Below are 26,834 nucleotides of genomic sequence, written 5' to 3'. Positions count from 1 at the left end.
TTGCTAAACAAAAACAAAAACCACTGACCACTCTTGTAGGCCTGCAAGGGACAAGGCCTCCTATGAGGACAGACTATCCACAGGATGAGAACAGTTATCTGTGATGGTGAGACTATTCTCTGCAGCAGCTCATCTAGTAGGAGCCACAATGGTCCCTCCTAATGACAAGGACTACCATTACCTGATGTGACAGTTTGTCAGACCCCTTGCAGGACTGCATGCTGATCATTGCACACTTAGATCAGCGCTTTTCAAGACTTCCTTTTTAAATTTCCCTCACACTGACACACTGATGGAGCCAGCACTGCTACCAAACCAATATTCCTAGATCCCTAATTTCACTTCCTTCCCAGTTCCAAAAACCTCCAGTGACATCAAGATGAGGTCTTCCTTGGGTCAACGTAATTGACCCTGTCGTATCTTTCCTCAGTGAAGTTAGATTATTGCATTGTGACCCCTAGATCCTCCCTCAGCTTCTCCTGTTTGAAATGAGACAGAATTCTCCATTGTCTGGCTGTCTTTACAGTTCATATAAAGTGCTCCTAGCCCAGGAGATGCCGCCTTTAAATGTTAGCTATTACATCTCAACAAACTGTCCACTCCACTTGAGTGCTCTATGGTTTCTGAGCACACAGTGCGGCCCGTCCCCCAGCTCCACTGATGGTGTTGCCCTCCATGAAGCTCCCTACCGTCTCTGCTCAAACCACCACCAGTAAAGAGTGCATGCATCTTTCTGTGCTTTAAGGCCGGAAACACAGAAAACAAGGCCAAAAGCCAAAATGTCATCCCTCTGCTCACAGTCTAGACACTGAGAAGCAGCTGCATAATATGAATGACAGGCACCAAGAGAAGCCCTTCCTGGAGCTAGAGGCTGCGGAGCTGCTCCGCAGTGACTCATGGAAGGCGAATGTGTAAATAGGCAGGGTGGGTGTTTGTGAAGCAAGAGCTCCTAGCGATGTAGCAGACCCGAACTGGACTGACATGCTGGAGCACTGAGGCAAAAGGGAGCAGAGTGAGGACAGGCTCAGGGAAGGTGTTCCACCGGGTGGTGTCCTGCGGGGGGCCAACAAGGACCAGGCTAACCCTGGATAAGTGGTCTCACTTTCTCCGCTACCTACTGCCATGAACAAATGCCACTCTCCTGTGTTGACAGCATGTTTTGCCCAAGCATCAAGCAAGCATGTGAGGCCAAGAGACCGTGGAGTGAGCCTTCTGAACCCCTAAGGCGGAAGTTGGTCTTTCCTCTCGTTCTCTATTATTTCGGTCACAGTAGCGTGGTAGGGTCAGAATATATGTAGTGCGGATAATTAAGCAGAGACGTCTTCTGAATTTGCCTGCATTTGGTTGGCAGTAAGGCTAAGGAAAGAGTGTTTTGATTTTCCCTTAAATGCAAAAGATGTGTGTGTGGAAGTCAAGAAATGGGAAGAGCTCCTCTCTCACCCTGATTGGCAGTGGAATGAGGTGTGTGGGGTACAGGGCAGGAGCAATCTGGGGGAGCGTGGGAGGGAAGTGAGTAAAGTGGTTGCTGAGGCTTGCACAGCTTGCAGCCTGGGTCTTTGAGGTTGCACCTCCGGATCAGAATGTTGTCTTTACTAGTCTCTTGTATGTTGTTGTTGAACCAGAAACTTCTCTGTAAGCCTTACAGAGAAGTTCCTTGTCCCAGATACAGGCTGCACCAGTGTCTGCATTGTCCCGTTTGCTTCTTAGATTGGGAAGCTGGCATTCATTTCTGTCAGTCAATAGTCTATGCTCCCAGTGTTATACCTGAGCAGACCTTTGGAACTGCCTTGACTGACAGAATGAAGCAGCGACACCGATTCCTGAAGTCCCTCAGCTAGTGCAGCTTCCTCCTGCGTCATCTTCTCTTAGGTCACAAGCTTAGGGTGCCTCAGCTGACATGAAAGAAGTCAGCTACACTGAACCACCCCACCAGAGGATGAGGGGAGACCTCAGAGAGCTCTGGAGAAGTGACTGGGAAGCCCTTGTTCTAAACATACTTTAGCTCAGACCTGGGATAGGTCGTCCTTGTTGTGTCTGACTACTCCCCCACAGAGCCTGTGAGCGCACAACAAACACTAGTTTACAAGGAGTTGGGCAGCAATTGTTGCGCAAGCAGAGGAGCAGGGACAGATGCCAACTCAGTCTGTCAGCATGGGCGAAGAAAGCAGACTCCAGAGGAAAGCTGGAACTGCAATCTTGCAGTTCTACACAGCCAAGTAACAGCTAAGAACAAGACCCTTTCTGCTGGTCTAACCAGTAGCCAGACAGAATACTTTGTAAAGAGAGGAGGTTTATTTAGCTCATGGAAAGTCCAGGATTGGGACCTGTAGAGGCCCCTGGGCTGTACTCCTCCGTCAGTCCTTTGTGAGAGGGACAGATACTGTGGAGGCGGCAAGCGAGGTCAAGGAAGCGGCAAGCGAGGTCAAGGAAGCGACAAGCTCTATGTTTTGTAGCAACTTTTCTTTCGGGAGCTAACTGGATCCCACAAGAACTGCCTTTATGGCTTTTGAGTGCTGTATCCGAACAGCCTAATTAACCTCTGACATGCCTCTTAGGGCTTTCAATACCTCCACACTGCCTTATCGAGGGTCAAGTCACTAACATGTACGAGCCCGTAGAGACACACTCAAACCCTATCCAAAGCTTGACACTCGCTATTAGCTGAGACATTCCTTGTTTCTTTTTATACTTGGCAAACTGTCTTGTTCTTTTCAAGAGGGGGCCTCACTAGACCAGACTAGCCTTGAACTCGCAGAGATCCTCCTGCTTCTGCCCCCTGAGTGCTGAGATTAAAGGCGTACACCACCATGCCTGATCCCCACTTCATTAGCTACAAGTAAGAAAACGTAGTGAATTTTTTCTTTTTGGGGGGGTAACATTTGGGAATATTCTGTAGCCCTCCCAAGCTCGATTGGTTGGGGTGGCGAGCCCTTTACTACCGTGTGACAGGTTGGAATGTGGTGTGGAAGAGGCTTAAAAATGAATTAGCACTGGTCAGTGTTGCGTTAGCTTCCAAAGGTTAGTCCTGTTGCCGTCAACTTTTGTTTAAAGTGAATAAAAGAATCTCATTTGGAAAGTTTGGGTGGCTCTTCTTTTTGGCAAAGGTGCAATCTTTTATTTATCAGGAAGGAAGTGCTATGTTACAAGTGTTCCTGTGGCCATATTGTGGGTTGGTGTTAGAGTCCTTCAGTCTGTGGTTCTGAAAACTTGTCAGGCCCATGGTTCTGACAGACTTTCGGACAGCAAGTGGGTAAAGTCTACTTCTGAAATTTTACTAGCACAGTGCTTTGTTGATGTGACGTGGTGTGTAAGACCGACTCTGGAAGCTCTGAGCAGAAAACTTGCCTGGCTCATAGGGAGATCGATGTTTCTCGTCATCAGTGACGTGCTCCCGGCTTCTCTGCATGAGGGGCTAGAGCCACAGTTCTTACTAGGAAGGGGGTGAGCTCTCATTGAAGTGGCGTCCCGATCCCAGTGCTGCTGAGGCAGCTGCTGCTTTCCAAGCTTGCTTAGCTCATCCCTAAGAAGTCAGCGTGCATCTGTGCTCCTGCGTGTTCTTTAATCACTCCCATTGCGTATTTGGGAGAGAAGCCTGGAAATGGCTAAGCTGGACTGTCCAAATAAAGCAGTATTTTGGTCATAGCTGTTCGTTCAATAAAGCACTGACTGGACTGGCTGGGTAGGGCAGGTAGTTTCCTGGAAGCGCCTCCTCAGCTGGTTTGACTGAGGCCCCTCCCTTTCCTTTTCTGAGAAGTCTGAGAAGGAAAGAAGGGCACTTCTGCCCTCCGGGATGGCGAATGGGTGGGTGGCAGGATGATGTGCTGCCGAGCTTCATGGATTGACTTAGTTGAAGTGCTAGGTCTCTCAGTGTTAACTGAGGTGCTGGTGTGCAGTTCTGATGGAGAGGGTGTCCTGGTAGGTCTTGTGCATTGTTAGAGGTGGACTGTGGCTCTTGGCACTATGTGGAAATTTCAAGTTATTTAGGAAGGTCTGAAAAGTGATTACAAAAGTTTGCTACAAGGCATAGTTGCATATGTCTTCAATAAGCTTAATCTTCAGGAAACTGAGGCAGAAGGATTAACCTAGGTTACATCACGTAACATAGCGGGACTCTCAGAATCCACTACCAGCTGGGCGTGGTGGCTCACTCCTTTAATCCGAGCTCTTTGGGGGGGGGGGCAGAGGCAGGTGAGTCTCTGAGTTCTAGGCTAGCCTGGTCTACAGAGCAAGTTCCAGGACAGCCAGGGCTACACAGAGAGATCCTGTCTTGAAAAACAAACAAACAACAATAACAACCAGGCCAAAAAACCCTATCACCATTAGAATACTTGGTTGCGACCCATATTATTCCCTGTTACTTATTCATGCCTGGAAGATGTTACTAGCAGGTTGGGCTCTTAGATTCTCTGTGAGGCCTCTTCAGTACTGCTCAGGTGGAGTTTCTGGATACACTGTGAGTCTGGCTTTTCTTTCAAGGTCTGAGCCGTTGATGACAGTACCTACCTTTGGGGTCTCTTAAAACATCTGCTTTAGAAATATGAACTAATGATAATTTTACCTTTCTTATTTTGTTTTTGTTTTTTTAAGACAGGGTTTTCCTGTGTATCCCTAGATGTCCTGGAACTTGCTCTGTAGACCAGGCTGGCTTCTAACCCAGAATTTGCTGGCCTCTGCCTCTGCCTCCTGAGTGCTGGGATTAAAGGTGTGCACCACCACACCTGACTTTATTCTTTTTTAAGGTTATACTTTACCTATAATAAAATCCACCCCTTTTAGTGTCTGCTTCTGCACAATTACACGGATTCATAGGTTTATGATCACAGTCGATGGGACTCCGGACAGGGCTATGGAGACAGTTCATTTGGTTATGATCACGGTCGATAGGACTCTGGACAGGGCTATGGAGACAGTTCATTTGGTTATGATCATGGTTGTTTAGGACTCTGGACAGGACTATGGAGACAGTTCACTTGGTAAAGCGCTTGCTGGGCAAGCATAAAGAAGTCAGTTAGCTCTCCAGTGACCACCGCTTGTTATCCCAGTTTGGGTAGGTGGAGACAGGGAGATACCTGGGGCTTGCTCCAGGCCAATGAGAGACACAGTCTCAAAAACAGGGTGGACAGCTGCTGAAAAACAGCGCCCAAGATTGCTGTTTGACCTTGGCATGCAGGCACACACATTACAAACTGACTGATTGGTACAGTAGTCTCAGGCTATAACACTGAAGTGGCATTTAAGATCAGTGATAGTGAGGGTACCCGTAGACCCTTTTTAACTGCATCTGCTGTGAGAGCATGCTGAACAGCAGCATTGCTGGGGCTATCCCACACTCGAAACAAGAAAAGCATCGGTCTGTTACACAGTGTTGCTTACGCTAGGGAAGCAGATACTAGCAAAGCTGAAATGTTTGGATATCTTCCAGGGATTTAAAAGGTCTCAGATTAAAATACTGTGTGAAACACAAGCCAAGGTGGGAGTAGTTCTCAACTGCTCTTACCCAAGAAGAGAAAGATTGACTGCCACACCCAATGAAGGCCATATGAATGTGAAGGACCCTTTAGTTAATTATAGGATTGCTTCTTTGTGTCACTTTAGTATTGTCTGTTTAGGAAAAAAAAAAAAACTGAACTGTCTTCCTCAAACAAACATGATGTTAAAGTTGCTTCAATAATGGCCAATTTATTCTGCATCTGCTGGGAACAAAATGCCCAGTCTGTGTGTTTGGGCCTTGTTTAGTGTGACTGTTTGGGCCTTGTTCAGGGTGGTGAGGGTGGTGATGTGATGGGGTTGTGAGGGTGACGTGTGGTGGTGTTGCCTTAAGTTCTGCTCTCTTGTTTTTGAATTCATAGAATGAGTTGTGTGTGACCTCTCCCTCCTTTCCCTTCACCTTGACTACAGAGAGGTACAGAAAGCAGTCAACACTGCCCAAGGATTGTTTCAGAGATGGACGGAGCTCCTTCAGGGCCCCTCTGCAGCAACAAGGGAAGAAATCGACTGGACCACCAACGAGCTGAGGAACAACCTCCGCAGCATAGAGTGGGATCTGGAGGACCTCGATGAGACTATCAATATCCTTCCTTTCTGTGGTGTCTGGGTGGAGGGACTCAGGAACGTAGGCAAGAGGGCAGTTCTGTCAGACCTTGAGCCATAGGTGAGAGGTCTGCTTCTATCTGGTTCTTGTTTGTACCATGACACATTTGAAGTCTGCCCCGGGGAGCTCAGGTAGGCTGGCCTTGTTCTTCCGTGGATGGCGAATCCTGCATTATCCAGGCTGCATAGAGCAGTGACCCTCACTTTGGACACTGGAGTCAGTCTGCTGGTGTTCAGTTTCTTCTTTTTTTTTTTTTTTTTGGTTTTTCGAGACAGGGCTTCTCTGTGGCTTTGGAGCCTGTCCTGGAACTAGCTCTGTAGACCAGGCTGGCCTCGAACTCGCAGAGATCCACCTGCCTCTGCCTCCCGAGTGCTGGGATTAAAGGTGTGTGCCACCACCGCCCGGCTAGTGTTCAGTTTCTTACTCCACTGTTGTAAAAGCACAAATAAACTTTCTCTTCATGCACAGTAAAATACTAATACTTGAGATATCTGTGCACCAAACAGTTTTCCAGCAGACACCAGCTGAGTGTCCTACAGTTTTGACACTATCTACCTGGAGATAGCATGGGCCGCTGTAGTATCCATATCAGATGCCACCTGCAAACCCCAGGTTCTGACCCACCCACATCCTGTTTGTTTAATTTTCAAGAGCTGCTTGTAGAGCTCAGAGAAATGCATTGCTTAGGTTGCCCGCATATTGTAAAGTCTGTGTGTGGAAGAGATTTGTAGGGGAAGTATGGTAGAAGAGCTTGTGTGTCCCCAAGAATGCCATCTTCCTGAGGCAGGCGCTCCACAGGAACCCTGTCCATTTCCGGAGTATGAAAACTTCATCACAGAAACATTATCAGTTAAGTCATTGGCCATTGGTGATTAGGTCAGCCTATAGTCCCTTTCTCCTTCCAGGGGCAACTGTGGCTAGAAGTTCACATCACTAATCATAGCATTGGTTTGTGTGGTGATCAGAGGATCTGTGTAGGAATTATCAGTCATCTACTAGCAATAGACTCTAGAGACTCCAAGGGTCTTAGGCGCTCTGGGCCAGAGAGGGTGTTGAATACATATTTGATAATAGTGCCACAAAAGTGACTCTGGCTTTGGCCACATTAGTAAGCTTCTCTATGCTTTAGTTTCCTCTTCAGAAGGATTTTAGGACAACAAGAGTGTCAAGAGGGTTCCATGTATCAAGAGCTTAGAATGATGCCTGCCAGAGTGATTACTGTAAAGGACGAGCAGTGGTACTGGGCAGGCTGCTTGCTAGTATAGTACTATACTATAGTTAGTATAGCTAGACTGACCTAACGCTCAGGAGCAGGGCGAGCGCTCACACTACACTAGCGGTCGTTGCTGCGCACCCGAATATACAGACCAGTGTTACAGCTTGTTAGCTGGAACTCAGAAAATCTCTTCAGAGACCCCACTGCCACTTAAGTGATTTTCAAATGCTGCTGTCCATTGAAGAGCTGCCTTCTACCATGACTGTTTGCTCAGAGCGGATCCATTGTGCTGATTGAACTGATGAACTAGAGAGCTGCGGAAGTGGGGTTGTGCAGCTTTCTGTTTTCAGCTGGGAAGTCTCTGTAACTAAAACTTAGAAAACACGCCAGCTCCGTGTCTGAGCTCTGGTTTGTGTTTTTCTTTGAAATAGTCCACCAAGGAAACCGACTGTACAAGGTCCCCTTGCTAGGCAGCACGGGCTTATGGGAGGTTGATGTGTAGAGTGTTTAATTGCTGTTCTGGTGACCGTGGTAGTTGTTCCTCATTACTTTCTTCATGGTACCTTTTATGTTATTAAAAGACAAGTAAAATGTGAGGGGACAGGATCATAAGCAATTTCAAGGGATATTGTTTCCTCTGAGATGAACTGGGGGCATAAATTATGAGACAAGAGAAAGGAGGGCAGTGGGGGGCAAAGAGCAAAGTATAGTGGTACATATATAAGGCATGTCCCGGAGAAGCCATTTCTTCGCCTGCTAACCAGAGTTCTTTTTCTAACCAGGTTTTTAAAAGACTATACAGTTAAATAAAATGTAAAAACCTATGAGACAGAAAGGAAAGTTGTTAGTGCTAGGCATGGTGGTGTTCACCTGTAATCCTAGCACTCAGGATGAGGCAGGAGAGTCACAATCAGACGCCAGCTTGGCTTTGGGGCTATATAGTGAATTCTAGGCCAGCCTTCATTACATAGTCTGCCCTTGTCTCAAAGAAACTGTGAGATAAAGGACAAAAGTTTTGATAATTTTTTTCTTCATTCAACAATCATTTATTGAGTGTTCTGTGTACTAAACATTTTCTTGGTTTTTAAGGTTAGGTCAAATGAAACTAACTACCAGGCCTCCTGGAATTAGGGTTGGGAACAGATAGTAAATAATACAGCAGATACTGTAATTACAGGTTATGAGAAAGACCACAGGTTTTTCTAGTGTCTGCCCTAAGGCAGTTGAACCAGACCTGGTCTCTTTAGGTTGAGACAGAAGGATAGCATTTGGCATAAAGAAGAGTTCTGAAGTGCTGATTTAAAGGTTTTCAGAAGCTGACTGCGGTGACTGTGATTCCCAGCACTGGGGAGGCTGAGGCAGTGCTAGCACTCCAGGTTCAAAGCCTGGTACACAGTGAGCTCCAGCCCATTCTGGGTTCCCTGTGTCAGAAGGCAAAAAAGGATTGCCACAAGGATTGGCAAACATCCGGATGACCCCTACTGACCTGTGGTAGCCATGAATTTATGGTGAACCCCATAGCTCTTTTCTACCCCTCTCACCCTTTTGCTTCCTTTCACCCCAGCTACATCTCAGCTCCTGATTTTTGAAACACAGGTTGTCCTGGAACTCAAGGTCCACCTCCCAAGTGCTGGGATTATAGGTGTGCTCCATTATGCCTGGCTACAGAGGCTATTTTTAACTTGCTAGGTCATCTTTGTCTTGGGACAGAGGGATCTTCTCAAAGCTGTGGTTGGAAAGAAAGTCTAGGAATGTTTATGTCAAGTTGGTGTTTTTGGGAGGTTTAGGATGTCTTATTCTCATTTCGGTGTCCTGTCGTTTAACAAGATTCTGTAAGGCTTCACATGGTGCATTTGCTTTACCTTAACTTTTTGGCCCACGTATAGTTGAAGCAAATCCTAGGAAATTCAACCTGGATGCAACTGAATTGAGCATAAGAAAAGCCTTCATCACAAGTACTCGGCAGATTGTCAGGGTAAGGACCACTCCTTCCAGTGTCACCTGTGTGGGAGAGAGGCACACTTCTCAGAACTGTCCCTCAGTCTCAGACCAGCGTGCTGACTCTGAAACGACCTTTTAACATGAACTCAATGCAAGTGTCCCATGCACAGCTTCTCTGGCTGGGTGGGTGGGGGGTGGGGGTCTAATTTTTGTCTTTTTCTTCTTTTTTTTTCTTTTGGTTTTCCAAGACAGGGTTTCTCTGTGTATCTCTAGCTGTCCTGGAACTCACTCTGTAGACCAGGCTGGCCTTGAACTCTACAGAGATCCGCCTGCCTCTGCCTCCTGAGTGCTGGGATTAAAGGTGTGCACCACCATCGCCAGGCTAGTGGGGTCCACTTTTAATACTGCCTGGTTGTTAGAACGAAAACAAGGAGCGCGATCCCACTTGTCTGTATCTCCAGTTCCTTTAAAATAGTGATTTAAAAATCTCTTATTGTACCCTATTTCTGGACAAAAGGAAAGGCTCTTATGGAAGCCATTGCTCTCCTGATTGGTAATGTGCACTGCTGAAGAGTGGCTCTCCTAGGCTTGGCTGCCGGCCCTCTCTGCCATCTGAGTCGCTTCTGGAACTCCTACCAGCCATGCCATTACTATTGCCATAGACAACGGCTTGACAACCTCTCAGGAGTCACCCAGAGCAGGCATATCAAGGATGGCATATTAAAGTAAGCCATCAAGTAGACTCATCTTTAGTACTAAATTATGTAGAATGCTACCCACTCACTGGTCGAGTATAAACAAGAAAATGTAGGTTAGGTAAAATCTTGTGTCATTCAGATGTATTTTGTATTTTGAAACTATATGGCTAAGCCATTTGATTAGCATAACTAGATGTAAGAGAAGCAGCTGCCATTAACATATGTACTCGAAAGTAGCTTCCTTGAAGAAAAAGACTTGGGATCAGACCAGTGCTGACATATGGCAGGAACCTTGCTGTGTGCTTGCCAGAGACTTTCATCATGTGATTTCCTCTTGAAATGATCTCAAATGGTAGATTTCATTGAACTTTATACATCTTTGTTTCTTGTTTCAACCAGTAGTTGGCTTTCTCTGTATTTATAACTAAATTGTTTTTATAGACGCTCACATGTAATAGAGCAGAAACCTTTTGACTTCAGGTGCCCCGTGGAGACAATGAGTGTTTGTGTTCAACATTCTGACTCTGTAGGCTGTTGTAGGCTGTTGTAGATGCTGTTCTGCTAAGCACATTGTTAGGTGACATCTTTTGTGTGCAAGTCCTTCAGTTGTTTTTATTTACTTATTTAGACAAGACCTTACTCTATAGCCCACACTGACCCCAGACTCCCAAGTACTAGCCTTGCAGGTATTAACTGCCGCATCTGGCTCTTTGAACCTACCAGCACAAACCAAACTGAGGAGTAGCAGCAGGTGCTCTTAGCTGCCGACCATCGCCAGTCCTCATTTATCTCTTTAATATAGTTGGTTTTCCTTCTCTCCCTCCCTCCTTGCTTCTTCTATCCCACGCCCCTTTCCTCATTTCTCCTCTCTCTTCTTCCCTCCCTTGTTTTAAATATTGGTTTTTCTAAAGGATGCTACGTTGACCCTAATATTTCTTGGTGCCTTGCTGTAAAGTATATATTCTTTAATCAGTGCATTTCTTCTTTCTGTAAGGTGGTATTTGTGAGTTTTGAAAATTGGAATTCAAAGGTATCAGTATATTGAAAATTAAATTGGTATAACTATAACTGGAGGTAGATACCAAAGTTTATCTCTTAATATTTGAAAAATCTATTTAAAGTACATCTTAGAATTATTTTGTTTTATCTTAAAAGACTTATTTATTTATTTGTTTTATGTTTATGAGTGCTTTATCAACTTTATATCAGAAGAAGGAGTCAGATCCCACTAGAGATGGTTGTGAGCCACCATATCATTGCTAGGAATTGGATTCAAGACCTCTGGAAGAGCAGCCAGTGCTCTTAACCACTGAGCCATCTCTCCAGCATCTTTGGAATTATTTTTAAATTATGGCAGTACATCAGAATTTTACTGTCCTTATAGAGTTTGAGATCTGAACCACACTCAGCTATGTTTTCAATGGACTACTTGATAGATTTAGTAATTTATTTCCCCCACCCCCTTTGGGAAGCTGTTAATATTTGCTAGCTTTACTAACAGTAATCACACCTGAACTTTTGCTGATTTGGTTTTAATAACTTTTAATTGACAATTTTGCAGAAAAGAAGGAAATAGTCATAGAATCAACTTGATTAAAAACCAAAAGTGTTGCTGGGCAGTGGTGGCACACACCTTTAATCTCAGCGCTCAGGAGGTAGAGGCAGGGGGATCTCTTTGAGTTCAAGGCCAGCATGGTCTACAAGAGCTAGTTCCAGGACAGCCAGGACTGTTACATAGAGAAACCCTGTCTCAAAAAAACTACTACCACCACCACCAACAACAACAAAAATCCAAAACAGTTGCATGTATTGACTTCAGTTTCTCTGTACTCAGTGAAAGAGATCTCAGGCTTTTGGTAGAAACTGGAGAAGGGACAGAGAGCAGATTTGGGAACTGGGACAAGACGAAGTTTACACAAGAACTTTGAAACCACAGGCTTAGGTAGCACTGATCCTAGTGACCTGTCATTTAGTAGTACCCTACTTTTTTTTTCATATTTTAACTTCTTAAATTTTTTTAGAATTTCACGTGTAGTTTCTATCATTTCCATTCTCCCCTCTCCTCATTTCAACTCCTCCTTTGTCCTCACTTACCTCTTCTTTGTTCATTATTATTGTTACACACACACACAAATGTCTGTCTGTCTGTATGTATGTATATACACACATATGAATATGTAAATGCCACCCACTGTTTCTGTTTAGTATATTTGTGTAACTCTGACTACTAGGGATTGGGTGGCTGGCCACAGGCTTGTCCCTGGAGAAGACTGAACCTCCCTCCCAGCAGCCATTCATAGCCTGTAGCTCTTTATCTAGGAGTGGAGCCTGTGATGTTTCCCCTGTCCACATTAGGATGTCAGCTGGTATTGTCATTGTGCAGGTCTTGTTTAGGTAACTATTGTTAAAATTTCATGGGTGCATTTCCCTGACGTATATGAAAGACACTATCTCATAGCAGACATTCTGGTCCTCTGATACTTAAAATCTTTCCAGCACTCTTCACGGTGATGTTCCCTGAACCTTCTGTGTAGGGATTGTGTTGTAGATTTATCAACCGGAGCTGGGCACCCCATGGTCAGTTCTTTGCATTTTGACCAGTTGTGCTTCCTGTAGTGGTCTCCATCTGCTGCAGAAGAAGCTTCTTTGCTGTCAGTGAGAACTATGCTGATCTGTGAGATATGGATAAACATTTAGAATGCCTTTGGGAGTTACTCTAGTTTAGAAAAGTTATTGACCTATATTTGTTTGTTTGGGGTTTTTTGTTTGTTTTTTATTATATATTTATTTATTAAAGATTTCTGTCTCTTCCCCGCCACCGCCTCCCATATCCCTCCCCCTCTCCCAATCAACTCCCCCTCTCTCATCAGCCCAAAGAGCAGACTGGATTCCCTGCCCTGTGGGGAGTCCAAGGACCTCCCACCTTTTTCCAGGTCTAGTAAGGTGAACATCTGAACAGCCTAGGCTCCCACCAAGCTGAGGACTGCTGAAAAGTCAAGAACAATGGCACTGGGTTTTTGTGGTTTTTTTTGAGGCAGACTCACATTACTTAGCCCTGCCTGGCCTTGAACTCACAGAGATCAGCCTGCTTCTGCCTCCCAGATGTTGGGATTAAAGGCGTGTAGCATCATATCTATCCTTCTGCTTTCTTTTCATTTAATTAGTTTTGATTTGAGACAGGGTTGCTCTGTGTTGCTCTGGCTATCCTGAACTTACTTTGCAGACCAAGTGCTGGGCGGGATTAAAGACGTGCACCACCACTGCCTGGTTTCTAGAGCAAATGCTAACTTGATTGCGTCACTTTGTCAGGCAGAGGAGTCAGTGATATGTAATGACTTCTTTATGTGAAGAAGCAATCTTTCTCCTGTGTGATTTGTATGTGTGCTACTTGGTATGCTGGACAAGCACTCCACTCCTGAGCTGCATCCACAGCCCTTCTCCCAAGTGACTCATTGGCTGTGCACTTTATACTCTTCTTTTGTTTAAGAGTTTTGTGTGTGTTTTTCTAAGCATCTTCTAAGGCTGTCCAATTTTTATTGAGTTTTCTGGGGAAGTTTTAAATGAAAAAGTAAATTTTAGTTTTTATGTAGAACAGCCTGTCTTTGCCTCTTCCTTTCTTTTGGCTTAGTGCTGGTGACCGCACCCAAGTCCTCATGCATGCTAGGTAAGCCTCTAGCACAGAGCCGCATCCTGGCTCGTTATAGTTTTACCTTGTAGAATCATCTATTTGCTAATCGAGGCTTCACATAGGAAAATTTTGTTTTGTAGCTATATCCCACAAGTGACTGGGTAATTCTGGTGATTCAGTACATTTAGTTTTGCAGCATATACCCAGAGAACAGTGAGTAAGACCCCAGGAAACCGGAGTTGTCGGCTAAACTCTGACCTTAATAGATTTTCATCACAAACCATAAGCCTCCCTGGACCTCTATTTTATCAATGAGACAGTGCTTACCAACATTCTCTGATTTTAACTTTGGGAGGACAATCAGAACTACACTCCACCCTGCACCGACACCCAACAGTTTCCCCTAAGAACTGCTTGCCATCAGTTAGAGCAGAAGTGACTCTAAAGGTTAGTCTAAGAGGCTGAGATAACACTGGGACAGGGGGCCATGAGTGGGGAGTGCTGGGATCCACAGTGTCTCATTCATTCAGCATGGAAACAGCTGAAATGGAAACAAGAGAGTAAATAACCAGGACATTTGTTGTTCTTTTGGCAGATGGGTCTTGTATCATTGGGACTAACTGCTGATCCTAAGCTTCATGTGTTAAAAAGAGGATGAGTAATTATGGTTTTGGCATGATAGATTGTTACAGGATGTTTAAAACTGTTTAGTAACAGCTAAAATTCCATGTCCCAGTGTGAAGGTGGTCCTCTGTACGGTGTCCGGTGACTAGCCTACCTATATCAAATGCCCTCCACATGTGTAGGGTGTACTCCACCACAGCAGCAGGCATGTATAGGATGCATACCGCACAGCAGTAAGGGGATGTACCCATCAGGACTCTCTTTCTCTATCAAATAGAAATTAAAAAAAAAATCTAAGATTAGAAAGCATATTTTATTCAACATGTTGCCTACTGCATGTTTATTAAAGAAAATTGGAGTGGCTTTTTTTACAGGAGGAGGAAAAAAAAACCATATAACTCAAAATAGTCCCTGCTCCAGCACTGTGTTGTATCTTCCTCTTGATGAATAGCTGGAACCCTGTTGTTATTCAAGTGCATGTTTATGTTTTAAAAATATTCTCATCGGTGTGCTGGTGGCTCAAGCCTTTAATCCCAGCACTCGGGTGGCAGAGGCAGGCAGATCCCTGTGAGTTTGAGGTCAGCCTTGTCTACAAGAGCTGGTTCCAGGACAGGAACACACTTTTCATACAGGAGTTCCTGTCTTAAAAACAAAAACAAAACAATAACAACAAAATTGCTCTCTGCTTTTTGTTTTTTAAATGTAACTAATTCTGTTTGAAAGGTGAAAATGCCTCTTCATTTTGTAATTTGCTCTCTAGAAATAAGCATTTTCTGGGGCTGGAGGAATGGCTCAGTTGTTTAGAGCACTGGGTGCCCTTCCAGAGGACTGGAGCTCTGAGGATTGTCTGTTTGAAAGTACAGTCCCAGGGGATCTGGCACCTTCTTCTGGCTACCACAGGTACCAGGCACATACATAGTGCACAGACACCCATACACATTAAATAAGTAAGTAAATACTTTTTAAAAAATAACCATTTTCTGTCTGTTTCTGGTATTGGAACACAGACTCTTGGGATGAAAGGATATGATATCCTGTCATTGTTTTTCTTATGAAGAATTTGATTGTAGAACTTGCCTAGCATGCATGTTTGGGTTCAGTCTCCAAACCCATCAGAAAGAAAGAAGGAAACTTTTAAAGACAGGGTTTCTCTGTGTAGCCCTGGCTGTTGTAGAATTCCCTCTGTAGACCAGACTGGCCTCGAGATCCACCTGCTTCTGCCTACTGAGTGCTAAGATTAAAGGTGTGTACCACTACCTTTCAGCTAGCAGTAAATATTCTTTTTGTTTGTTTTTGTTTTTTCAAGACAGGGTTTCTCTGTAGCTTTGGAGCCTGTCCTGGAACTAGCTCTTGTAGACCAGGCTGGCCTCGAACTCACACAGCTCTGCCTGTCTCTGCCTCCCCAGTGCTGGGATTAAAGGTGTGCGCCACCACTGCCCGGCTTAGTAGTAAATATTCTTAGTTCAATATAAAACAACAAAATTCATTTTGAAGAGTTCATCCTGTTATATCCATTCATTATATGGGAATAGTATTAGTTTCTTAAATATTTAATTGACATACAACAATATAGAAGAAGTCACATATTAGAAAAAGTCACAAATCCTAAGTAGTCAGTTTGGTGAGTTTATTACAGGAATACTCCCTTTGAGGAGCACCTAGAAGCATGAAGTAGGCTTACGCAGTACTTTAGGAGCCTGTTGGAGGTGTGTTCAAGTCATTCCCTACCCCCTACCCTCCAACTATAGACAGCAAACAAATTCTTCCTACAGCGTTTGAAGGCAAAGGTGCCACATTTTCTGTGTATACAATGATTCCATGCTCATTGTTTTTGTTTGTTTCTTTAGAAATACTTTTTATAACGTTGGCAAACTGCTAAACATCTCCAATATTGCTCTTTCTCATTCAGTGTACATTAAATAAATGTAATTTCTGGATTGAATAAATGCTATCTTAAACTAATTTAGTTGATAAATAGGGAATTTTGCAGCCCAGGACATGCTGTCATAACCATCTTGTTTGGAGGTTTCTAGAGTATGCATATAACAGAGGTCCTCAAGTTTCAGTCTTTTTTGTAATTACAGTCTTTTTTGTTTGTTTATTTGTTCTTTGTTTTTTGAGACAGGAATATTCTGTGTAGCCCTGGTTGACCTGCTCTGTAGACTGGGCTGGCCTCGAACTCACAGAGATCTGCTGCCTCTGCCTCCAAGTACAGGGATTAAGGGCGTGTGCTACCACCTCCTCGCTCAAGTTCCAGTCTTAAGACTCCCCGGAGATGTTTTTCTTTGATCCATATAGTGGGCTGGACTCTGCTACATTGATTAATAATCAAGAACATGCCCCACAGATATCCCAATAGGCCAGTATATTGGAGGCAATTTCTCAATTAAGATTCCTTTTTCCAAGGTTTGTTAAATTGACAACCAAGATTAGTTATCAAATCAACCTATGAAATGATATCACACTACCTGGGTTAATCTTCTCAAACCAATGAACCTAACCAAGGTGATCTCCAATGGGCATGCCCAGGGCTAACTTAACCTAGATAATCCCTCTGAGATGGATCAGGGGACTTGTCTTCTAGGCGATTATAGAATTTGTCAGATTGACAGCACAATATCACAGTGCTGCCCTTGTCAAACTGACACCCAAATACATCACTCAACCATCATGATTTTCAACCCCTTTGTCCCATAAGTTATGAATGTCTTAAAATAAAAAATTGCATTCAGTCCAAAAAAAAAAAAAAGACTCCCCGGAGAGACTTGTTAATAAAGATTTGCCATAAAGAGCCAGTGGATGAGGCAGAGAGAAGTGCATTTTCAGTAACCTCTTAGGTGAGTCGGGCACTTCACCATGTGAGCTCCAAGGGAGCAGAGAACTAAACGTGGCGCCTGCCGCATGCTTGGACGTATCAGGTGTCCGTAAGTGCTCGCTGCATGGATGATCGTGAACTTTGAATGTTGAAGCAAGATTTTTTTTTTTTTTTTTTTTTTTAGAATTAACCACAATAGGAATTTTAAAGCCATGGCATGCCTGATACAGTCCTCTCTTGTCAGGGTGTAACAGTGCACACCTTTAATCCCAGTACAGGGAAAGAGAGGCACGCAGATCTCTGATTTCAGAATTAGTCTTGTCTTAAGTAGTGAGTTCCATATCAGTCAGGGCTACAGAGTAAGACCCTGTTTACAACAACAAAAGTTGAATACCATAATATTTGCTAGAATAAGTCCACTTAAAATTTCAGAAAAAAAAATTCAGAGAAACAAAAAAATTCCAAAGTATCTTGACATTTTTTTAAAGAAAGAGAAAATTGTATTGCAATTACAACATGCTTACTTTAGACATTTTTTACTGTTTTTCATTATAGTTAAATGTAAGAATTAAAATGGTTCATATTTAATAAAGTTTTGCTCAGGGTTAAATAACATATCCCCTGATTTCTGATAATACTTTCGAAATTCACTCAGCTGTTAGTAATAGTCTATTCTGTGAATGAATGCAGCTCATTCATGAGTCACGTGCAAACGTTTCTTGGTAGTAATGGTAAATGCATTTTAAGAAGAACAGGTTTACATGAGTTTTAGAGGATGCTAGTCCCTGAGCACAGGCTTTAGGTTTTTACCTTCACGTGTCCTTTATTGGCTCTATGACTTTGAGAAGATGTCAGTCTTTCTGCACCTAGGGCCCCTCAGCCTGAAAACGGAAATCACATCAACTCATTCGACCCCTAGGAAAGTTCGGGAGAGCCCTGATTCTGTCTGATATTTGACTTTTCTTTCTAGTTAAATTTAGTGTCTGTATTAGCTCTTTTTGATTTAAATTTCCTTTATGTTTGAAATTGAAAACAAAAGCCAAAAATGCTGTCTTTTTGCTTAAGAGTAGACAATCAAGTATGTATTTTGCTAATATGGGAAATACTAGCCATGTTTTTCTTTAAGGGTATTTTTCCTTTGTTTTCTTAGGACATGAAGGATCAGATGTCATCTTCATCCGTGCAGGCATTGACTGAAAGGAAAAACAGACAGGTGAGAAAACACCCAAATATAAGTGTCCATTAAAGAAAATATGTGTTTAGATACTTCAGATTTGAAATTGCTGACCACCCTGGCTCATGGGATCAAGATCAAGCCCTGTGTCCACTGTCCCTGGGTGGTGGGGTAGGTGTGATCAAGCCCTGTGTCCACTGTCCCTGGGTGGTGGGGTAGGTGTTGTGATCAAGCCCTGTGTCCACTGCTCCTGGGTGGTGGGGTAGGTGTTGTGATCAAGCCCTGTGTCCACTGCTCCTGGGTGGTGGGGTAGGTGTTGTGATCAAGCCCTGTGTCCACTGCTCCTGGGTGGTGGGGTAGGTGTTGTGATCAAGTATTGTGTCCACTGCTCCTGGGTGATGGGGTAGGTGTTGTGATCAAGTATTGTGTCCACTGTCCCTGGGTGGTGGGGTAGGTGTTGTGATCAAGTACTGTGTCCACTGCTCCTGGGTGATGGGGTAGGTGTTGTGATCAAGTATTGTGTCCACTGTCCCAGGGTGGTGGGGTAGGTGTTGTGATCAAGTATTGTGTCCACTGTCCCTGGGTGGTGGGGTAGGTGTTGTGATCAAGTATTGTGTCCACTGTCCCTGGGTGGTGGGGTAGGTGTTGTGATCAAGTACTGTGTCCACTGCTCCTGGGTGATGGGGTAGGTGTTGTGATCAAATACTGTGTCCACTGTCCCTGGGTGGTGGGGTAGGTGTTGTGATCAAGCCCTGTGTCCACTGTCCCTGGGTGGTGGGGTAGGTGTTGTGATCAAGTACTGTGTCCACTGCTCCTGGGTGATGGGGTAGGTGTTGTGATCAAGTATTGTGTCCACTGCTCCTGGGTGGTGAGGTAGGTGTTGTGATCAAGTATTGTGTCCACTGTCCCTGGGTGGTGGGGTAGGTGTTGTGATCATCTCTTGTTTGTTAGTCCTATTCTTGTAACTTGCCTATTCTTGTAACAAACTTGGAGCCGATCACATGCTTTTGGGCATGTGCCAAGGCATCATGACAGGAGATCACAAAATACATTAATTCCACGTCTTTAAAAATTTTTCCTTTCCTATACTATATTTTGTTAATATTGTTTTCCCATCCCCTAACTCTTCCCCAATTTTCCCCTCCTTACCCACTCCATTTCATATTCTTTCTTTTTCTTAAACAAGACAAAACCAAGCTGGGTGGTGGTTGTGCACGCCTTTAATCCCAGCACTCGGGAGGCAGAGGCAGGCGGATCTTTTGAGTTCAGGCTAGCCTGGTCTACAGAGTGAGTTCCAGGACAGCCAGGGTTACACAGAGAAGCCCTGCCTTGAAAAATCAAACACCAAATCAACTCTACCCCTCTAAAAAAGAAAAACCAAAAACCAAAACCAAACAAGAAAGCAAGCATGAGCACAGACACACTCAACAACATGTGTGTAGTCCATTTTGTGTTGAAGCAGTCCTGGGCATGTGGCCTTCAAGTGTGGTTACTATTCCCAGTGTCACTCCTTTGAAGAACATAGATTTGCTCTCCCCCAGCATCATTTAGTAGCAAATAGCGTTGCTTTGTGCCCACATCCTCTTCCGCAGCTGGGGTTTTGTCTGGTCTGCCCCTGTGCAGGGCTTGTCCATGCCATCACAGCCCCTGTGAGTTTGTATGCGCGTCAGCCCTGTTTGTCTAGGAAATGCTGTTTCCTTGCAGTCACCAGTCTCTGGCTCTCCCGGCTTTTCCACCTCCTCTGCTCTGTAGCTCCCTGGCCTTGAGGGGAGGGGTGTGATGCAGGCGTCCCAAAGTCTTTGACCACGTGTTGTCCAGTTGTGGGTCTCTGTTCTAATTCCCATCTACTACAAGAAGCTCTTCTGATGCACTGATTTTATGGTTATTAGCTGCATTTCAGAAGATCCCATTACCTCACAGGAGTGCCACAAGCCAGGGCCCAAGACTTTCCCACCTGGCCTTCAGCAGACATTTAGACAAATATTTCCTTCTAGACAGCTTTCTTCAACACTGCCCCTCCCCCGAGTTCATTTGCTCCTGCTGATGGGCCCACAGCATCTTCTGCTCTTCCTACCTCCTGTGAGCCAGCATCTGCTAAAGACTCTTGATAACTTAGTGTCTTTTTATGGACTCCAAGCTCCTTGATAATAGCATGGTTATGTTTCAATTTTAGTGTAGCCAGGAAGTTGCTGTGCCCCTAGTTTAGCCACAAGTTCAAGGCCAGTCAGGTCCACTTAGTGTGAGCTCAGCACCGGTCTGGGATATATAGTGAAATTTTGTCCCAAAAATAAATGAATTGATGTAGACATCTGAGTAATCCTTAAAATGTTTCAAATTTATTTTTGTTTTTTTGAGACAGGGTTTCTCTACATAGCCTGAATTCACAGAGATCCACCTGCTTCAGTCTCCTAAGTGCAGGGATTTAAGGCATGGGCTACCATGCCTGGCAGCACGTTTCAAATTAAATCTCTTCATTTAAAAATGTTGATTATTGATGGGGGGTGTTTTATTTGCTCTGGGACAGGGTTTTTCTGTGCATGTAGCTATGGCTGGCCCAGGTTGTCCCAGAACTCAAAAACAATCTTCCTGCCCTAGCTTTCTGAGTGCTGGGATTACAGACTCGAGCTGCCATGCCGGGTTGTTGCAAGTATTTTACAGAATGGCACACTTTTGTAGGAAGGAAACTCCCCTGGGGGCTGGAGAGATGGCTCTGTGATCACAAGCACTTGCTGTTCTTCCAGAGGCCTGAGCCTCACGTGCTGCTTTCAGCACCCATACTAGGCGACTCACAGCTACCTGTTACCCTTGCCCAGAGATCCAGTGCCTTCATCCACATGCACATGCCCACATGCGGACACACACACTCACACAGAATTAGAAATAATAAAAATAGAGAAGAAACTCCTTTCTAATTGATAAAATATGATCCTTAAAGAATTTACAGCTGTCACCTAGAACTTAAACTCGAATTCAGGTTCTGATCTGAGTTTCTTTTGGTGAGATAGAATACCCCTTCAAGTCTGTTTTTCATGTCTGTTTGGGTTGTTTATGTTGTACTTTTTGTTTGTTTTCATTTTTTTGTTGTTGTTTTTGTTTGTGTTGTTTTTTGAGACAAGGTTTTTCTGTGTAACAGCTCTGACTGTCCTAGAACTTGCTTTGTAGATCAGACTGGTCTCAAACTCACAGAGCTCCACCTGCCTCTGCCTCCCAAGGGCTAGACTTAAAGGCGTGCACCACCCCTGCCTGGTGGTTTTTATTGTTCTAATCTACCTCTCCCTCTTGTGTTCTTTTTGGGAAGTAGAGGAAAAACTATTGGTCAGCTTGTCCCATCTGCCCTACTTTAACCCTTCAAAGAAGCTTGTGAGTGGTCAAGGTGGCCTTTACCTCATGGGCCTCTGGCAGACACTAAGCTGCTTGCCACTGCTCCTTCTCATCTTCCCCTAGCTGCTCTCCTTAGGGACAGAGTCCATCCATGAGGCCCATTTGGAGGTCTTAAAGACAGGGTGAGCCCTTCCTGATGTTGCACTAACCATTCCGCCAGGTACCACCCTGCACTGCCACATCAAAGTCTGCTCCAGGCTTGAGGACCGTTTAAGTTGCTCAGCAATAGCTTCTGAGTGTTTCTCCTGATTGGTTGTCCCTGCTCACACAGGCGCTACTTGGAGACAGCAGCAGCCAGAACTGGAGCACAGGAGTGACGGATCGATACGGGCGCCTTGATCGAGAGCTGCAGCTAGCCAACTCCCATTTCATTGAGGAGCAGCAGGCACAGCAGCAGGTACCAGAGAACAGCCTGTGGAGGACAGGAGGTAGCAGGCAGGGTGTCTCGCCTGACTCGTCTGCTAGCCACAGCCTTATTACTAAATGACAAGCAGGTTAGACCTGAGCATGTCCTATGCTTGGTTGTCGAGTGTGTAATGATTGTATACACTGTTTAAAATCTTGAGAGCATGGTGTCCCAAGGAACTAGACTTGACCTCAGGAAACGCAGAGCTGACATCAAAACTGAGGAGGTCCGAACTGTGCAGGTTTTGTTTTTGTTGCTGTTTTGAGATGAGTTCTCACTGTATAGCTTTTGTTGGCAGGCTGGCTTCCATCGTGGAGATTTGCCTCCTTCTGCCCTCGGTGCAGAGCTTAAAAATGTATGCTACCCCCAAATAAGGCCAAGGATTTTATTTTAACAAAGATACTTTCAGAAAATTGAGTTCTTGTTTTTTCTATTGAAAGTTGCCAGCTTGTTCCATTATATATAAAAACCACCTGCTTTGATGAAGATTGAGGTATAGAAGGAAAATGAACTTGTCTCCATGTTATTACATTTTATATGTGTGTATTTATTGTTATTGTCTTATTGAGGCAGAATGATGCTGTGTAGTCCAGGCTGGCCTTGGTTGTTCTGCCTCAGCTTCATGTGTGTTGAGATGTTAGGCCTGGCCCACCATGCCAGCTTGTGTTCTTGCTTTTATGGATAGCAATGCTAGTAAAAGGAAGGTAACAATTACATTATGTATCAGGATATGAGAATCATCTGTCCATTGAAACTTGGGTTCATAAATACTGTGTTTTATGTATATTTGTAGGCTATGTTGTTTTGCTTTCTTTACATTATTATGTTGGCCTAACTAGTTGTTTGTTCTCAAAATATTATAATGAAGCAAAGATTTTAATAGAGAGTAAGGGGACCACAGTACAGTTGAAAGTATGTCTTTGTCAGCCAATAGTTGTCACCGAGGCAAATTATTGTCCTTGAAGTAGAGGAAAAGGACTTTCTGCAGTCCTCCAACGTCAGCTGTTTGCTAGGCTCTCCTTCGCTAATGCTGTGGCAATGTGGTGCTCACTGAAACCTTGATCTTGGCACTGAGCTTCCTCTTCCTAACCAACCCCTGATGTGGTGGTCATATGCTCGTGTGCTTTCGACCATGTCTGTTCCCTTACTGGACCTCAGCCAAGCAGAGTAAATTTCTCTTGGTGGTTTCAAGCCCTGCTGACTGTTCACAAGTTGGATCAGCAGGCGGTGTGGGTAGCTTGACAATCCAGTCTTTGGAGCAGTGTGTTCTCAGAGCCAATGGTCTGGTTCTTTGATTCTGGGCTTTGCTTTTGAATGTGAATTGTCCCAAGCTGGCAAAGAAACTAGCAGCTGCTGGAGTGCTGGGCTTGGAACCAGGTAAGATGGATTTTAATTGCTTATTTCCGTTTCTCTGGCACCAGTTGATTGTGGAACAGCAGGATGAGCAGTTGGAGCTGGTCTCTGGCAGCATCGGGGTGCTGAAGAACATGTCCCAGCGTATTGGAGGGGAGCTGGAGGAACAGGCAGTGTGAGTAGTGAGATGCCCTTATCTGCAGTGAAGTGAGAGGGAGCCATCCCATGAGACCCTGAAAGCCCAGCAGTGAATTACATGGCTGGTAGAAAGAAAAAATAACTTCATTTATAGTTACAGTTTTTACTTTGTTCCACAGGTTAGCTCCACCAAAGAGGCAAATCTACCAGATAAAATTCACAATGGTGGTTTAGGCAAAGCTGTTACTTAAAAATTGTTTAAAATATATACAAATTTAAAATACACACACACACACACACACACACACACACACACACACACACAAATTACTTTGAGCAGATCCCCTTCCCCCAAGACAGGGTTTCTCTGTATAACAGTCATGGCTGTCCTAGAACTTACTCTGTACCAGGCTGGCCTTGAACTCACCAAGAGTCTCCTGCCTCTGCCTTCTGAGTACTGAGATTAAAGGTATATGCCACCACCGCCTGGCTCTCTGAGTAGATCTTGAGGCGTCCAGATAGGGCTGCAGACTCTGGAGACAGCACTGTGGAGAGGATGGCAGCATGCAGGGAGACGGGTGAAGGTGGCATTAGGACTCTCGGCTCTCATGCCAGGACCCTACTACACTAAACAGAAATTACACTCTTATGAAAGAACATTTAAGTTTGATTTTAATTAGCAAAAACAGTCTTCCCTTTCAAAACAAAGAAAAAACAAAACATAATTCTTAAAAGTCGTTTTTGCTTAAGAACCTTGTCTTTTACACTCTAAAAGTATGATAAGCAAAGCCAGCTTTCTTGAATACTGCTATATAATACCATTCTGTTCCCCCACACCCTGGGTGGGTGGGGTGTCTACTAAGATGTTCCAGAAACTCTGCACATGCTCATTATCAGTTCCTCCTGGGCCCTTGTTCTGCACCAGGCTTTTGGGAGGCTCTGTGGGTATAGGAGTGAGCAGCGAGACTCTGCCTGCCATTCAGAATCTTTGCTGCTTCTCAGGTACAGCACATCCTGTACAAATGAAGGAAGTAGTTCCGTGTGGTGGGGAGAGAGCCACTGTTCCTGGGATAGGCTCTTGCAGCTGACTGGAGAACCCTGTCTTCTCCGAGAAAGAGGGTCAGCTGAAAGCGTGGGGTGTCTAGGAGGTTGGCAGTGGAGTGAGAGCCAGTGACTCTGCAGGGATGCCAGCAGGTGTGTGGGTACAGGTGTGCACAGAACAAGTCAGTGAGTGTCTAGCATGGGGAAAGAGGGAGCAGAAGTCCTGATGGGGCGTCAGGACAGCAGGGAGGGCCTTGTTAGTGTGATAAGAAGGCAGGGCTTTGCCTTTTCAGTAGGCTGGGAGGGCCGGGAGGCAGAGTGTGGAGTGATGGCGTGAGCAGGGGTTGGGATTCGGGTGATTTACCAGAGTGGAGCCAGGTGGGTATGCCAGATGGGAACAGCCGAGTAACAGGAACCCAAACGCACAGGTTGAGTTTCTACTTCAAACCGAAAGGGGCTTGAGCCACTTGGTTGGTGCGGCAGCTTGAGCATAGAGACAAGCTGAGCTACTGCTAGTTCTGAAGATGCAGAAGTGACAGTCTGTAGCTCCATTCCCTTCAAAGTCGCTACAGCAGACACAAATGTTTTCGCAAAGATATAAAACCTCTGGAGACCCTTTCCCATGCGGTTCGCGCGGTGGAGGCATCTGTCTCGGACGAAAGGTCTCTCGTTGCCATCGGGTAGACACTCTACTGCAAAGATGGTCAACATACCCAAAACCCGAAGGACTTTCTGTAAGAAATGTGGCAAGCATCAGCCTCACAAAGTGACCCAATATAAGAAGGGCAAGGATTCCCTGTACGCCCAAGGAGAGCAGCGTTACGATTGGAAGCAGAGTGGTTACGGTGGGCAGACAAAGCCAATTTTCCGAAATAAGGCCAAAACCACAAAGAAGATCGTGCTCAGGCTTGAGTGTGTGGAGCCCAACTGCAGGTCCAAGAGGGTGCTGGCCATTAAGAGATGCAAGCATTTTGAATTGGGAGGAGACAAGAAGAGAAAGGGCCAAGTGATCTAGTTCTAAAACTTGTGTTTTCTGAGAGGAAAATGCTGAAACAGTAGGAAAATTACCTGTTAGAAAATGAAGTTATTATTATTGATACCTAAAAATTAATAAAAAAAAACTCTGGAGATCATAGAACAGGAAACAGCAGTTAGACCAGTTTAGATGACGGACGGCAGGCAGGTGGCTGGCTGTAGATTCAGTAGGCCAAAGAACGCTGACCCCTGAGCCAGTGGGGAGTGAGCAAGAAGCAGTGTGATTCCCACCACAAACCACTCAGCTGTGACTAGCCTGCACTCAGCTGACTTCATGTTCATGTTGAATATTGATCTAATCCAATTGTATACACCTGTATCAGAGAAGTAGGAAGGATTCCGAGGTGAGAGTTCAGAGGGCCAAACCCTAATCTAATAGCGCTGCACCATCAAATGAAGTCTGAGCACAAAACTCCGCTCCTCGGAAGTGGAGGAAGTACCCGAAGAAGCTAAGTGATGGGAACACGTGGGAAACAGAGGAGAGCTATAGTTTAACATAAAATCCCTGTTGGATTGTTTTCCTATTTAAACTGGGTGTTCATGTATCTGGTAACAATAAAAGGGAAGAAATACGGGCCTCGAGCTGATATATATGCTGTGTAGGAGACGAGCCACCAGCCTCCTGCAGCTACTGAGTGTGTGGAATGTGGCCAGACTGAGCTAGGATGTGCTGCGAGCGCAGAGTGAACGCTACAGTTTGAAGTAATGGGGCGGAGCAGTTTATTAGTAATTGTTATGTTACTTGTGAAAATGGTGTTTTGGATATAGTATCTAGATAAACAGTGTTAAACATGAATTTCAGAGGCTGGGGCTGTAGCTCAGAGTGTGTAGTGCTAGACTAGCGTGCACGAGGCCCTGCACTCAGTCCCCAGCAGTGCATTAGCCGAGCGTGGAGAGTAGAAGCAGGGAAATCAGAAGTTCAGGATCATCCTTGAAAGTTTAAGGCCAGCCCGGACCACATGAGAGATCCTGGCTCAATTTTTAAAACCTTTTTAAAAGCACAGCTGCCACAATGCAAAGTAGCATTTGCGACCTGCGTGGTCTTTCTGTCGGGCAGAACTTGGGCTGTGACTGTCCTTGGCTGAAGACTGATATGCCTGTTTCAGCTTTAGTAAGAAAAGTTACACCCAGCACACACAAGTAGCCCTTGTTTTTCAGTGCTTGGCCTGGAGATGCCAGCCAGCCAGGTCCAGTGCTGCCAGGTTCTGAGATGAGCTAAACATGTTTTAATTTGAAAACTCAGGTATAGAACAAAGACTTATTTACTTAGTTGTCAGTGTGGAGTTTGATAGT

The 26,834-nt window shown here is 44.7% G+C and overlaps 2 protein-coding genes across 2 annotated transcripts in view; both read left to right on the top strand.

The window, feature by feature from the left end:
* Nucleotides 1-26,834, top strand: part of Stx6 (syntaxin 6) — a 46,506-nt gene that overhangs the window by 6,023 nt on the left and 13,649 nt on the right. Inside the window, exons 2-6 of the mRNA XM_041662536.1 lie at nucleotides 5,899-6,068; nucleotides 9,188-9,282; nucleotides 18,164-18,226; nucleotides 21,840-21,965; nucleotides 23,396-23,502. Coding sequence (XP_041518470.1) covers nucleotides 5,899-6,068; nucleotides 9,188-9,282; nucleotides 18,164-18,226; nucleotides 21,840-21,965; nucleotides 23,396-23,502 — 561 coding nt within the window. The remainder of the gene's footprint in view (nucleotides 1-5,898; nucleotides 6,069-9,187; nucleotides 9,283-18,163; nucleotides 18,227-21,839; nucleotides 21,966-23,395; nucleotides 23,503-26,834) is intronic.
* Nucleotides 25,181-25,521, top strand: LOC121455034 (60S ribosomal protein L36a-like). Its single transcript, XM_041662537.1, has one exon. The coding sequence runs from the start codon at nucleotides 25,207-25,209 to the stop codon at nucleotides 25,519-25,521; it is 315 nt and encodes a 104-aa protein (XP_041518471.1). The 5' UTR covers nucleotides 25,181-25,206.

Source organism: Microtus oregoni, unplaced genomic scaffold, assembly GCF_018167655.1.
Source record: "Microtus oregoni isolate MIOR12 unplaced genomic scaffold, Mior012 000013F_ref0000133, whole genome shotgun sequence".
NCBI lineage: Eukaryota > Metazoa > Chordata > Mammalia > Rodentia > Cricetidae > Microtus > Microtus oregoni.
The sequence above is the reverse complement of the archived record's forward strand: the minus strand, read 5'-3'. Positions and strand labels throughout refer to the sequence as shown.

Bases quoted from the DNA above. Each gene is read 5' to 3' on its own strand.
- LOC121455034 (XM_041662537.1), top strand. From the start codon at position 25,207: ATGGTCAACATACCCAAAACCCGAAGGACTTTCTGTAAGAAATGTGGC.